This window comes from Haliotis rubra, unplaced genomic scaffold (genome assembly GCF_003918875.1).
Source record: "Haliotis rubra isolate DU_JTF1 unplaced genomic scaffold, ASM391887v1 Scf49, whole genome shotgun sequence".
Lineage (NCBI taxonomy): Eukaryota > Metazoa > Mollusca > Gastropoda > Lepetellida > Haliotidae > Haliotis > Haliotis rubra.
The window spans coordinates 1,527,358-1,541,097 of NW_025767179.1; the positions used below are offsets into that span (position 1 = coordinate 1,527,358).

The window sequence follows — 13,740 nt, forward strand, 5'->3', positions numbered from 1 at the left end:
GTCACGTCACCATGACAAAGTGATATTTTGCCCTAGGGCATCGAATGAAAATATGAACCCGATATGTTTGCCATCTTAGGTAATAAATCTCGGTATGGCAGACTTACTACAGTGTCTACCAATAGCTGTGAGCCAATATACAACAGTGTTAAAGCGATGCCAGTTTAGTCAGAGTGCTGTTTGCCATGTTCTGATTTCCACTGATTGTTTCTGTTTTTTATGTGTAATATGAGATTGTTGTAAAACTGTTTCCAGGAAGCCCGAAGCCCACCCGTCCAAAGTTGGCTGGTTCAGTATCTATGTTTGGTGGGATGGACCCAGGAGGTTTGCCTGGTCTGAAGAAGATGCACAACAGGCAGATGTCTGATGGTGAGAGGACAATGTCCGGGTGAAGTTCTAGAGAAACTGGAAACTTCTTATACCTGAATATCATATGGTTTGAAACATTGGCCATCTACACTCGTAGTAGTGCTTGTTGAAAACTGTTGTTTTTACATACATTTGTGTTTGTACATATATATTTATGTAAGACAGTAATCCGCTTAATGATAATATTCAATGCTTAGATATTTCTAAGTTCAAATCAACCTTTATTAAGTACTTGTAAGTGAAGAGCCTGTCTTTTTGTACATATACTACCCATCAAAAGTTTAGACTCACTGAAAGCACTCACTATATGTTATGTATATGTATGTGGTTACATCGAAGATGAATTTCTCCACCAACTTGGGGGGAACCAACTGAAAACCTTATGCAGATGAATTGCACAAGGATGATGCTTCAAATTGCGAAAGGCATGAGCAAATGTCGTGCATGTGAACAGATTCGTTTTGGTGTAAAGTTTTGTTAAGAATTCGCCAATTTTCACAGATTTTAATCATTTACTGAACTCATGACAATAATCTTTTCAATGTTACGAATATGTTTTACAATACACCAGTTCATAACTAAACAGTACCTTTAAACAGTATGGAATATTTTGCAAAAAGCTAGTTTAGAACAGTGGACAAGTAAGTGGCTACATTTACACTAGTGAGTCTAAACTTTTGATGGGTAGTATATAATTACTACTAAGTGGAACCAGTAATAAACAGAACATACATCTTCTCTTTTTTAAATAATACTTTTAATGTTGCTATTTCACAGTTAATTAATTTGTAAGTTAATAATAGTGTTTGCTTCAATAATTCAAAGTTATGTCTAAAAGTTGACATCCAACTTATCATGCACTATTTAATTCAGTAATCCAAGTGAGTTATCTCCCTTCCTTCCAGATACTGAAGTGCCCCTGCCCCCAGACCTTCCTGACTTGGACCAGGTTAGCTTTAGTCATGTTGTTTGCTTCTGTTGACTTTGTTTTGGTTGTAGTCTGTTGCTTCTTGGTAGAAAGTATTTAGACAGCTGACCATGCTTTTAGACTGGAGTCAACACTGTACTACCTGTAGGAAGACTTACTGACTGTGTTTTACTGAAGGCTTTGATTTAAATAGTTTGTTGAAATTTGAAAATAAGAAAGTTATTTTAGGTTTAGCAGGAGGCATGTTTTGCATGTACAGTGGTGTGATGTGTACATTATTTGAGAGGAATTAATGTTTGAAGTGCATGTGTTATGTATCTAGTCAGTGAAATCCAGGATTCTTTATCACATTTTACATGGGATATATTACCACATTCAAATTAATTCATTTAGACTATCCCATGCTAGTAACTTGAAGCTTCAAGATTGAATGACAAGATTTATTATAAAAACTTATGCAGATATTTTCAAATGTTCATTGTTTACAGAGGATTAGAAGTGATTCCAAACTATAAGTTTCCTGGCACTATTTTCTAGACCTGGAATAAGCACCATCCACTTTATCTCCATGTGATACATTTTGGTGCACCTACACTAACCCCTTGATGCATTTCTGTAGTTCTGGCAATCTTAAATTACTTGACTTGATTTTCATGAGCATTTTCAAAGGGTGGAAGAGCTGTCCACGCAAAATGTGGAGTTGGCAAAACCTGATATACTTGCAAAATAATGAAACTGCGAGGGAAAACTTACCATTACTCTCGCGCCACATGTTCGTTTTTCACTGTCCAGCGAGGAAATGGAGCTGCTTTTGGGGCAACTCTACATTTCGCGTGGACAGCGCTTCCACCTTGTGATTTTACCAACCACAAAAATATTGTCAGAAGGGAAGGGGAAAGGGAGGTAACTCTTATTACCAAACAATCGGAGCGACTGCCCATTTTAACTCACAAGAAACCCTTATCAAAAAGAATTTTGAGGGCTTTCTATCATGTGTGAGTTAGTATTGTCAGCATTGAATGTCATGCACATTTGTTCATAATCTATAGGACTGGCTCCCATGTTGTTGACATCGCCATCCAATATTGAGGCTGTTTGCAAATATCATTCAGAATGGTGCATAAGACATAGTTCTTAGCAGATCCAGTCAAATTTGTATATAGAAATCATTGATAGATAATAATAGACATTGTGAGCCATGAATTCAGGGCTTACTTTAGGTTTAGCTAAATACTATCCCTGGAGATTTAGTGGATGGAATTGGCAGCTTTGTCTATGTCAGAGATTGCAGTAAATTAGCTGTGTAGTGGCATTTGGTTATGGTTCTCTGCTAGTCTATTGTCTTGCTGAAACTGTTGGTTGCTTGGTAGCCTTGCTTTGTCTCTGGTATCACGTTTGTCCATCTGTCTGTAGCCTGCAGCCTCTAGTTCAGCTCCTGTCAAAAAACTTCCTGGAAAAATTGGGAAACTTAAGGTAGGTGTGCTTTTGATGTTGTAGCTTAGTTTGAGTTGTTCTACTTCTCTTTGATATATGATACAGCACACTCTATGCCAGGCCTGTCAAAGGAGCCTTGCAGAGCAACCACACAGTGGGACATGTACACGCTTAAAATATAACTAGACACACAGTGGTACATGTATACACTTAAAACATAACTAGACACACAAATTAAACATAACACAGTGTCCATAATTTATGCCTAGAAACGATTAAAATCAGACACATTTTCAAAGGAGTCAAATATTGTAAATCTTGCAATCCAAAACAGACAAATTGTGATTGCTCTCACTGCTTCTCCGTTTAAAATGTGGTGGTATATAATTTGTTATGATTCTGACTTGATCAGGATTGTGTCTTGCTTGTAAGTATCGGCCAGTATTTAAAGTGTTCACATATTCAATAGTTAGGTTGCCCTCTGCTACTTCTCTTTTAGGGGCATTTTACCTAAAAAAACGTTTCTGTGTGATGTATGGATGAGATGATGAATGTAGAATGTATTAATCGAATGATGAATGTGGGATGTATTAATCGAATGATGAATGTGGGATGTATTAATCGAATGGTGAATGTGGGATGTATTAATGGAATGGTGAATGTGGGATGTATTAATGGAATGGTGAATGTGGGATGTATTAATCGAATGATGAATGTGGAATGTATTAATCGAATGGTGAATGTGGGATGTATTAATCGAATGGTGAATGTGGAATGTATTAATCGAATGGTGAATGTGGGATGTATTAATCGAATGATGAATGTGGGATGTATTAATCGAATGGTGAATGGGGGATGTATTAATGGAATGGTGATTGTGGAATGTATTAATCGAATGGTGAATGTGGGATGTATTAATCGAATGGTGAATGTGGGATGTATTAATCGAATGGTGAATGTGGAATGTATTAATCGAACGATGAATGTGGGATGTATTAATCGAATGGTGAATGTGGGATGTATTAATCGAATGGTGAATGTGGGGTGTATTAATCGAATGGTGAATGTGGGATGTATTAATCGAATGGTGAATGTGGGATGTATTAATCGAATGGTGAATGTGGGATGTATTAATCGAATGGTGAATGTGGAATGTATTAATCGAATGGTGAATGTGGGATGTATTAATCGAATGATGAATGTGGAATGTATTAATGGAATGGTGAATGTGGGATGTATTAATCGAATGGTGAATGTGGGATGTATTAATCGAATGATGAATGTGGAATGTATTAATCGAATGATGAATGTGGAATCTATTAATCGAATGATGAATGTGGAATGTATTAATCGAATGATGAATGTGGGATGTATTAATCGAATGGTGAATGTGGGATGTATTAATCGAATGGTGAATGTGGGATGTATTAATCGAATGGTGAATGTGGAATGTATTAATCGAATGGTGAATGTGGGATGTATTAATCGAATGGTGAATGTGGAATGTATTAATCGAATGATGAATGTGGAATGTATTAATCGAATGGTGAATGTGGGATGTATTAATCGAATGGTGAATGTGGAATGTATTAATCAAATGATGAATGTGGAATGTATTAATCGAATGATGAATGTGGGATGTTTGAATGAAATCATGAATGTGTGACGTAATAATGAAATAATGAATGTGGGATATAATTATATTAATGACATCTTGAATGTGGGATGTATTATTGAGATGATGAATATGAAATGCATTAATGAGATATTGAATGTGGGATATGTTATTGAAATGATGACTGTGGAATGAACTAATAAGATGATGGATATTTAATGCATTAATGATAAGCTTGGTGTATATATATATGAGCCAGTGTATGCATGAATTTGTGCCATGAATGTCTATAAGAGACAATATATGTGTTTGGTATGGCAGGGAGGTCTTGGCATCAACCCTGCTGCATTACTTCCTGGGGCAGCGCCGCCTCGGGCAGCAGAGAGTCAGCCAGCTGTGGGCTTCAGTGAACCACCAGAGACCAAAGTCCTATCTAGCACTTCCAAGGTAATACAACATCTGGGGTTTAGAACAGGTCCCCAAATTTCAGTTGACAGGAGGCTACTGAATGAGATCAGGTGGTCAGACTCTACTTGGCATGGTGCAGTGTTCAGAGTATCCATCGCTTGTGTGTGTAGAGACACTTGATTATGTACAGACAGCTGTTTAAGGTAATCATTGCTGTCTGTGTCTAAAAACAAGAATCAAATAATTCTTAGCATGTAGCCAAACTGATGGTTTGCCATTCTGATATAATGTGTTTGGTCATGTTGTTGACATTGATATTAAGTGTTATGATATATTGAGATTTTCCCTGTTTTGATGTTGTTAAATAACCAATTCCTGTTTATGTTGTTTAGGTTTAGGGTAAATAAATTGCTAAGAAAGTTAAAATTTGATGAATGGTCAGGTTTTTAAGTAGATATATGTATTTTCTTGCAAGATGAGACAGATTGTCATAAGATCAAACCTCTTGTTCAGGACCGAGTGAGGATAATCAGCCGGCGAAGGCCCCAGAGTCGGAAGGCTCGTCACTCCGCCGCCCTTTCAGGTGTGTTTGATGACTTCTCCCCAACCATGTCACCAACATCCCCAACAGAACCCCACCCCATTGCTCAAACCGATGGCAAAGATTCCAGCCCACCAAAAACTGAGCCGAGATCAGATTTGTTTGGAAATGATGACATTCTTGGAGAATCCTCTAAATCAGCTCCTGTGTTAACTGAGGACAAGCCTGGTAAAGATGATTTGTTTAGTGATGGACTATTTACAAAGAGTGGCAAGGGAAAGCCATCAGACTCTGTAGATGGACTCTTTGAGTCATCAGGGAAAAGTGAGAAGAAAACCCCTGTAGCTGATGACGATCTGTTTTCCTCTAAGTCTTCATCAGCTAGTGGGCAGGGCAAGAAGGTGACACCAGCGGGTAGTGACGAGGACTTGTTCCCGTCAAAATCTAAGCCGGTGAAGTCAGCAGAAAAAGAATCCAAGACAGATAGCAAGAAGGAAGAGAAGAAAGCCAAGGTTGTGGATGATGATGACATCTTTGCTGATGCCAGTATTAACAAGAAAAAAGGTAGGTATTTGTAACAGATGTTTCGTGTTGTGACTGTCACTGATCTATGTGGAGTGCACATCCAGGAAGTTTATAACTGTTCTTAACAGGCTTATACACTCTTGGATCATTTTCAGAAATGTAAATGTTAGCCTCAGGATCGGCTCAGTGCCATCTTGTTTTTGTCATTTAAACAAGGGCAAGTTCTTGAGCCAAACCTGGGTCACTTTGAATGTCAGTTTGCCCTTAGAGGAACCTTGTGGGGATTTTGAGGGTTAGAATAGGTCCACACAAACCTGGATTTAGCTCACTTTGTTGATGAATGTTGATGTCAGTTTTACCCTTTTTCAAATAGAGTGTGAATACTTTATGTCATACCTAATCAAAACCAACTTAAATATTGGAATAGCAATTACCTATTGATTGCAACTTGATAGCAATCGGTCCAGACTGTTTTATTCAGACTGTTACATCATTTGATGCATATTTTACCCGAAATATTGCTGAGTTACATACATGCTGTGAAAAGCGTTGAAAAAAACCGTGTGGATATGTTGGTGGTTGTGTTAAATGCCTAACTGCTTCTTAATCACTGATCTGTCAACAGGATAATGATCGTAGCTCTCACTTCTAGCGGACCCTACCAAACTGACATGTGACAAAACTGAAAATTTTAAACTTAAAGCAACTTTTCTAAACCTCACTCATGTGACAATGTTTGACATGAGGTTTATCGTCTCATTCAAGAATCAAAGAAACCTACTCCCGAACCCAGTGATGACATATTTGCAGACAGCTCAGCGTCCAAGAAAACCACCGAGAAGCCTGCCACAGGGGTGAGTGGATCTTGGCCAACATGTTTAATAGAATCATTGTGTTTAGTTACCTCTGACAAATATTTACTTGATAAGTATTGTCGACACAGTGACATGGTTTTGGACATGATAATGTAAATACATGTATAAAATTATTTTTGTTGGTAGACCTGCTTATTCCAGGTGCTGTCCATTGGTATCCGATATTCCATCGAAAAGTTACTGATTTAGTGTAAAGTCCCTTTTCTGACTCTTATAATGGTTCTATATGTGTATCTACATGTTAGGTTTTACTCCTTTGTGTTTTGATCATGTTAATAGATTGAACTGTAAGTGGATTATTCCAGAGAACAAGTGCTGTTGGCTTATATTTAAAATAAATGTAGTTGTACATAGTGTTTTACAAAATGTGTTTGTTTGATGATAGAAGGAAGACGACATCTTTGCCACATCAGCACCAGCAGAGAAGAAGAGGCCGAAAAAAGCTAGTGTAAAGGACGAGGCCCTATTCAAGGATGACACAGACATCTTTGCTGACATTCCTGCCTCCAAGCCCAAGGAGCCCAAGAAGAAGAAGAAGACAACGGAGAAGAAGAGCATCTTCAAGGATGATATAGGTGAGAAGAATATCAGACCTCAGTAACCCATCAGTTCTCAGAAACTGATCTGTCTTCAGTAACCCATAGGAGAAGAGTAATCCCTCAGAACTTGGTACAGTGTACCAGCATTCCAGGGTAATCAATCAGTGAGTGAGTGAGTATGGTTTCCAGCAACATCACAGCAGGGGACACTAGAAATTAGCTTCACACATTGTACCCATATAGGGAATCGAGCCCAGGTCTTTGGCGTGACGAGCCAACGCTTTAACCACTAGGCTACCCCACTGCCCCTCAGTCCACAGTAGCATACATTTTTTTTGCTCTGATTCATCAGTTTTGATTAGTTCTCTGTCTTAACTAATAATTAACTCCTCTTCAGTAACTAATCAGTTTTCAATCCTTCATAAACCATCAGTCCTCATTAACCCATTAGTCCTCAATCCTCAACAATCCATTAGTCTTTCGTAACACGTCCTTACTCAGTTACTTGTCAGTCATGAGTTACTTGTCAGTTCACAGTAACATATCAGTTCTAGTCCTTACAAACTGATCCCCTTCCGTTTCAGATGACATCTTTGCAGACACCTCACCAGCATCAACCAAGTCCAAGAAGGATCCCAAGAAAAAGACAAAAGATACAACGAAGCCCAGTGCTAATGATGATGACATGTTTGACGATCCCCTTGGGGGAGGCAAGTGATGTCATTAACTTAGGATACAGTGTTTATATTATGTTATCTTTTGTATAGTATGATTACTGTGTACAGATTAGGTTGATTTTATTGAGGTTTAACATGAACTTCCAGGAGGAAGATACTTAACCAATATTTTACAAATACATGTACAGAGATGTTTGTCATGTACAGAGATGTTTGTTATGAGAACATCCCCCTTCCCTCTGAAAAGGGATAAACTAGTTGAAATGCTTATGTGTAATATATGTTGATAGGAAACGTGACTTCTCTATTCCTCATCAGTGTTCTTTAGGGCCATATTGCATTCTGAAATGCCCTACAGTGAAGTAATATTGCACCAGACAATTGTCAACAGAAAATGACATAATGCCCAGAAGGTCCAGATGACCTGAACCGATTTCCTCATCTGCACATCTCAACAGAAATTGAGTTTCAGACTTCTTACAAAGTGTGTACTATTTATGAGTTATTTGACAAGATTTTTGTTTTTGTTTCCTTCTTGATTTAGAGATTGAATGAACTGCGAGATTCCTTTTACATTTGGTTACTGTTATGTTTTTATCATGACACACATGTGAGATTGACAGTGTGGATGAAGGTTGAAATTCCAACAGGTAGAAATTGGTGTCATTTACAGATGACTGTTTTTCTTGTTGCTGTTTTTACAATCTAATGTTAAGTTATGGTTTGAGTATCCGTTGGTTGAACATTGTATGGTGTGCAGAATGGATGAGTTGCCCAAACAACAGGACAGGACGTGTATCCACTGATAAAGTAGGTGTATCTACTAATACAGTAGGTGTATCTACTAATACAGGAAGTGCATCTACCAATATAAAAGGTGTATTCACTGATCCTAGAAGTGTATCCACTGATACAGTAGGTGTATTTAATGATCCTGGAAGTGTATCCACTGATACAGTAGGTGTATTTAATGATCCTGGAAGTGTATCCACTGATACAGTCAGTGTATTCACCGATACAGGAAGTACATCCACTGAAACAGTCAGTGTATTCACCGATACAGGAAGTACATCCACCTAGGATATATCTCTGATCAGAGTACTGGGATAGCTTTAAGAAGTGTATTGGCAGGACAAAGTTGCTTTGTGAAAGATTTTAAGGACATATAGAAGAATATTTTTTGTCTGGTATTATTCTTTACATTTAGTACTGTAATTTGATAAACTTATTAAGAATAATTGTCTTTGAAATGTGGTGCTATTGATCAATTTGTTCCTTGTGAATACACATGCTGGCAATGAAGCTGGCATGGACAAACTGTGCTATTGTTTCGGGGGTGAAATGGTATAGATTGGTGTTATAAATATAAGTAAATTGTGTAGAAGCAAATAAATAATATACAGTTCAGAATTTGAGATTTATCATCAAGACTGGTTGAAGTTGTAATATATGCACAGATATTGTTGGTCTTGAATGATTAAAACAAAGGTGACTCTGCCCCAAGTAAATAATTAAGGCAGAACAAAAAATACTGTATATCTGATCTGTGAAAGACATTGAGTGCAATAAATGCCTTTATATGATACCCATTGTTATTACTTGTTAACTACCAACTATGAGATATCCAGGTAAATAAAGGATACACCTACATTAGATGAGGCAGTTACAGACACAGCAGGACTGAAATGGAGATAATAAATCCACCTGAGTTGACCCACCAGTGTTGCAGCTCCTAGGGGAACAGCATAGCAGTAACAGGAGATGCCTGGTATAATTCTACTGTCGATTGGCTTCACATTGTAATATCACTTATGTGGCACCTGTATATCACTGGCTGCAAACATCACTTGCAGGAGCACATCAACAAACTTCACAGCTACAGGTATCATGTGTATGTATACCATCATTAGGAAACCAGTTTTGAATCAATTGGCTTCACTTATTGTCAGGAATTGCATCTACATTGAACCTGCCTACCACGACAATAGGAACCTGAATTCCTACACATCCTATTGTGTTGGGACCCCAGTTACATTGCATCTACATACCACCACCTGTGTGTATAAGAAACTCAATAGTAGACTTCCTATTGTGTTGGGACCCCAGTTACATTGCATCTACATACCACCACCTGTGTGTATAAGAACCTCAATAGTAGACTTCCTGTTGTGTTGGGACCCCAGTTACATTGCATCTACATACCACCACCTGTGTGTATAAGAACCTCAATAGTAGACTTCCTATTGTGTTGGGACCCCAGTTACATTGCATCTACATACCACCACCTGTGTGTATAAGAACCTCAATAGTAGACTTCCTATTGTGTTGGGACCCCAGTTACATTGCATCTACATACCTCCACCTGTGTGTATAAGAACCTCAATAGTAGACTTCCTATTGTGTTGGGACCCCAGTTACATTGCATCTACATACCTCCACCTGTGTGTATAAGAACCTCAATAGTAAACTTCCTATTGTGTTGGGACCACAGTTACATGGCATCTACATACCTCCATCCCCCGGTTTAGAACCTGCCTCATTGGAAATATATATTTATATTTATACCACTGCTTATTGTCAAATGATGTGAAACTACAACGGGGCTAAAGACAATATACACCCAGAGTATTGCCAAACATTCAATTTAAGCGTGTAAATAATATTATAAGTATATTTGTTGAAACTATATCCAGATAAGGTTGTAACTTCACAACACATTATAACAGTATCCGTATGTTCTACGGAGATGGGGGCGGTGGGGTAGCCTTAGTGGTTAAATCGTTGGCTCGTCACGCCGAAGACCCGGGTTCGAATCCCTACATGTGTACAATAACAAGCCCATTTCTGGTGTCCCCGCCGTGATGTTGCTGGAATATTGCTTAAGCAGCGTAAAACCAAAACTCAGTCAGTCATGATCAGTCTACGGAGATGAAAGTATCACCTTCAGTAGCATACTTTCCTCTCCGTAGACTGGATGTGTCAAACACGCTTCCATGCTAATGAGACTTTGGGTATTCCAAAGTAGTATTGCATGTTAATCAAATGACATTGAGCCAAATCTGAAAGAAAAGACTGTCACAATAACCATGGTGTGAATATATTGCAAACCAGAGGATTAAAAGACCGTTAGCTTGTATGATTGTATAACCCGCAAAAGATATGTCTGCCTCCAACTGAGCGGTGAATCAAAGAAACCCAGGGAAACTGCATAATGTTAGACAAAACCGCGTGCACAGAAACGCTGATCTCAGCCCTACATAAACCGACCATATCCCTACACAGGTCAATCCCCACCCGCGCATACAGTGGGGAGAAATCATGCAGACGGCCCAGGGCTGGTATATTTTGCGATATAGAAAAAATACGTAATTATTTATATTTGATAAATTGCCGGTGATGTAGACATCCCTTGTCTTTGTGGTTGACAGAGTTAGGTTAATGAAAGGAGAACGCAGACATTGTCTGGAGAGAAGACGCTAGCTTATGCATGACACGTATATCACTGAGTCTAATCATCTGTTCATCAATATTTCATAACAGCTGTGATGTTTTACCTTATAATGTCGCGGTGAAATGCTTCAAAACTAGCTGCATGGTCACAAAGCTATCGTAGCGCTACGACTGTCGTAAGTTATGTTAATACGGAACTTAAAGCCATACAGTTACGATGAGGCCCTCATACTAGTCTCGTACCCGCGCAGATCCGGGTTAGGAGAATAATATTATTGGTCTTCAGCAACCTATGCTTGTCGTAAGAGGCAACTAACCGCCTAAACGCCGCATCAGCAATGTTGCGGCTATTCGCGGCGATAAGTCCATGCTGACGTTACATGAATGCGCAAGGATCATATGACAGGTCTATAGACAGAAGCACTCGTACAATACGCACTTTAGGGCCCAAAATCACAGAATGTTTTGTGTCACGACTTCATTGCGTCAGTGTCGAAGTGGGGGAGTATCGCAGCCCTACAATCGCTTAGCACAAATACTTTCTCTAGTATGGGGGGACGTCCATTTCATTGTTTTGTTAGTTTGTTTATCACAACAAAATAATCTGTTACGGAAATACTAACATAAATAGGGTTAGGTTTCACATAAATGCTGCCGGCAACTGGAGGCTTACAGTCAGAAAAAAACACTCCAACACAGTAACGCACCCTTGCAATAACCCAGTAAGTGTTTCTTCATTGCCACACAGTCACACCATTGCAACCAGGCATTAAGAGTGCTGATAAGTTATATCCTGTCGGGAATACTGAAGCGCAAACACCTACATGCTGCGACATTTGATCAGATAACGTTCATACGATAATTTCATGGCGTTAATAACATCATGTTGCTAGCTTTGACAGACCACAATGTATGTTGTGTGATCATCAAATTACCTCATCTACACACCTGGAGAAGGGAGAAGCATCCTCGATTAGGCTTCTTTGTTTTTATATACCCTGAGCTTCTATGTGTCTTCCACTTGAATATCTAAAAACATATTTGTTTCTATAAGATATAATGGGATCAGCTACATGTGTTCAACAAAGATGCTTCCGTTTCTCGTGATATGTTCTTCCTTTGATCTGGACAATTTGACCATGGTCCTAAAATGCATTTCATGTTACAACAAACATCTCCTGGTCACACCTCTGACCCAATGATTGTTTCAACCGATGATGAGATTCAACAATAGGTTCAAATCTAATGTTCAATATGGCCACCATGGCAGGTATCCTGAAAAGTCTTTTTATGACCATGACAATGATTTTCCGGCCGTATTGGTTTTATATAAAAATGTATACTGCTACCTTCTTGACCATTCTCCTCAACTGACTTGAACGTTTGTTCAAATCATTAGATTTCTGTATCTATACTAAAGGTGTCCTCCCATTTGTGAGAACTCCCAGTTGTGAGACACATTAATTAATGGTTCAGTGCACACAGGTGGTGCTTCCCCATCCCTACGATGAAAGTGGGAACAGCCCTGTTGCTGAAGAGTACCCGCAGGAGGCATAGTTCATTAATGAGTTAATTAACACACAAGACATTGTTCGTTGAAGAGCATTTATTGTTTTCAATAGATACTGAAATACTGAAAAAGATTATCGTGAACTGGTGATATATTCTGCTTGTTGAAGGCCTGCCATAATGGTGATCCGAAAGAGCAGTCAAAGGTTAATAAATACATTTGGATTAATTATAGTGACAACAGTTATTGCTAGATTTTTCAAACACGTAAATCTGAGTAGGAATTATTTTCTCTTTCAAATGATCACGAAGTTACCTACACAATGTGTTAATTTTTTAAAGCCATTTATCCGAGTAGGTTAATTACTTTATCTTTTAGAGTTTTATTAAGTAACCTCCACAAGATTCAGTTAAATAGCTAATCCATAATTAGCTGGGGTTAGTCCATTCTATCAGATAGGGGAGTAAGGTGTGTTTTCTTTGCTAATTACCTACTCCACTGTCTCACAACTGGGAGTCTCACAACTGGGAGTTCTCACAAATGGGAGTAGACCATACTAAAGGTATTTGAATATTAACGCTGACAACAACAGTTTTAATTAAGTGTCTGAGACTGAAATTGAAATGTGTTCCCATATCGTGCTTAAGTAGTGTCTACGTTTTGGGATGAATTACCGCGTGTGAGAATAAGCTCAGGCGCCCGTGTCGCCTTAGGCACGCCTTCTATTCATCATCTAAATACAATACGTAAAGACCCTTTCTGGTTTGACCTCAGGAACAGTTTGGAACGGAGATAAAACTACTTCGCACACACCTACAATACTGCCGCATAGGTGGACGCACACCTTCTCTCTCACTCATGCTCAACGA

General features: G+C 38.6%; 1 protein-coding gene across 1 annotated transcript in view; it reads left to right on the plus strand.

Annotated features, from left to right (window-relative positions):
* The window catches only part of LOC124291293 (WASH complex subunit 2-like), a 57,878-nt gene extending 48,382 nt beyond the window's left edge, over nucleotides 1-9,496 (plus strand). Inside the window, exons 30-37 of the mRNA XM_046728268.1 lie at nucleotides 234-369; nucleotides 1,275-1,318; nucleotides 2,711-2,770; nucleotides 4,668-4,793; nucleotides 5,268-5,859; nucleotides 6,586-6,674; nucleotides 7,081-7,270; nucleotides 7,819-9,496. Of these exons, the coding sequence (XP_046584224.1) occupies nucleotides 234-369; nucleotides 1,275-1,318; nucleotides 2,711-2,770; nucleotides 4,668-4,793; nucleotides 5,268-5,859; nucleotides 6,586-6,674; nucleotides 7,081-7,270; nucleotides 7,819-7,952 (1,371 nt within the window). The 3' untranslated portion in view covers nucleotides 7,953-9,496. The remainder of the gene's footprint in view (nucleotides 1-233; nucleotides 370-1,274; nucleotides 1,319-2,710; nucleotides 2,771-4,667; nucleotides 4,794-5,267; nucleotides 5,860-6,585; nucleotides 6,675-7,080; nucleotides 7,271-7,818) is intronic.
* Nucleotides 9,497-13,740: the final 4,244 nt, after the last annotated feature.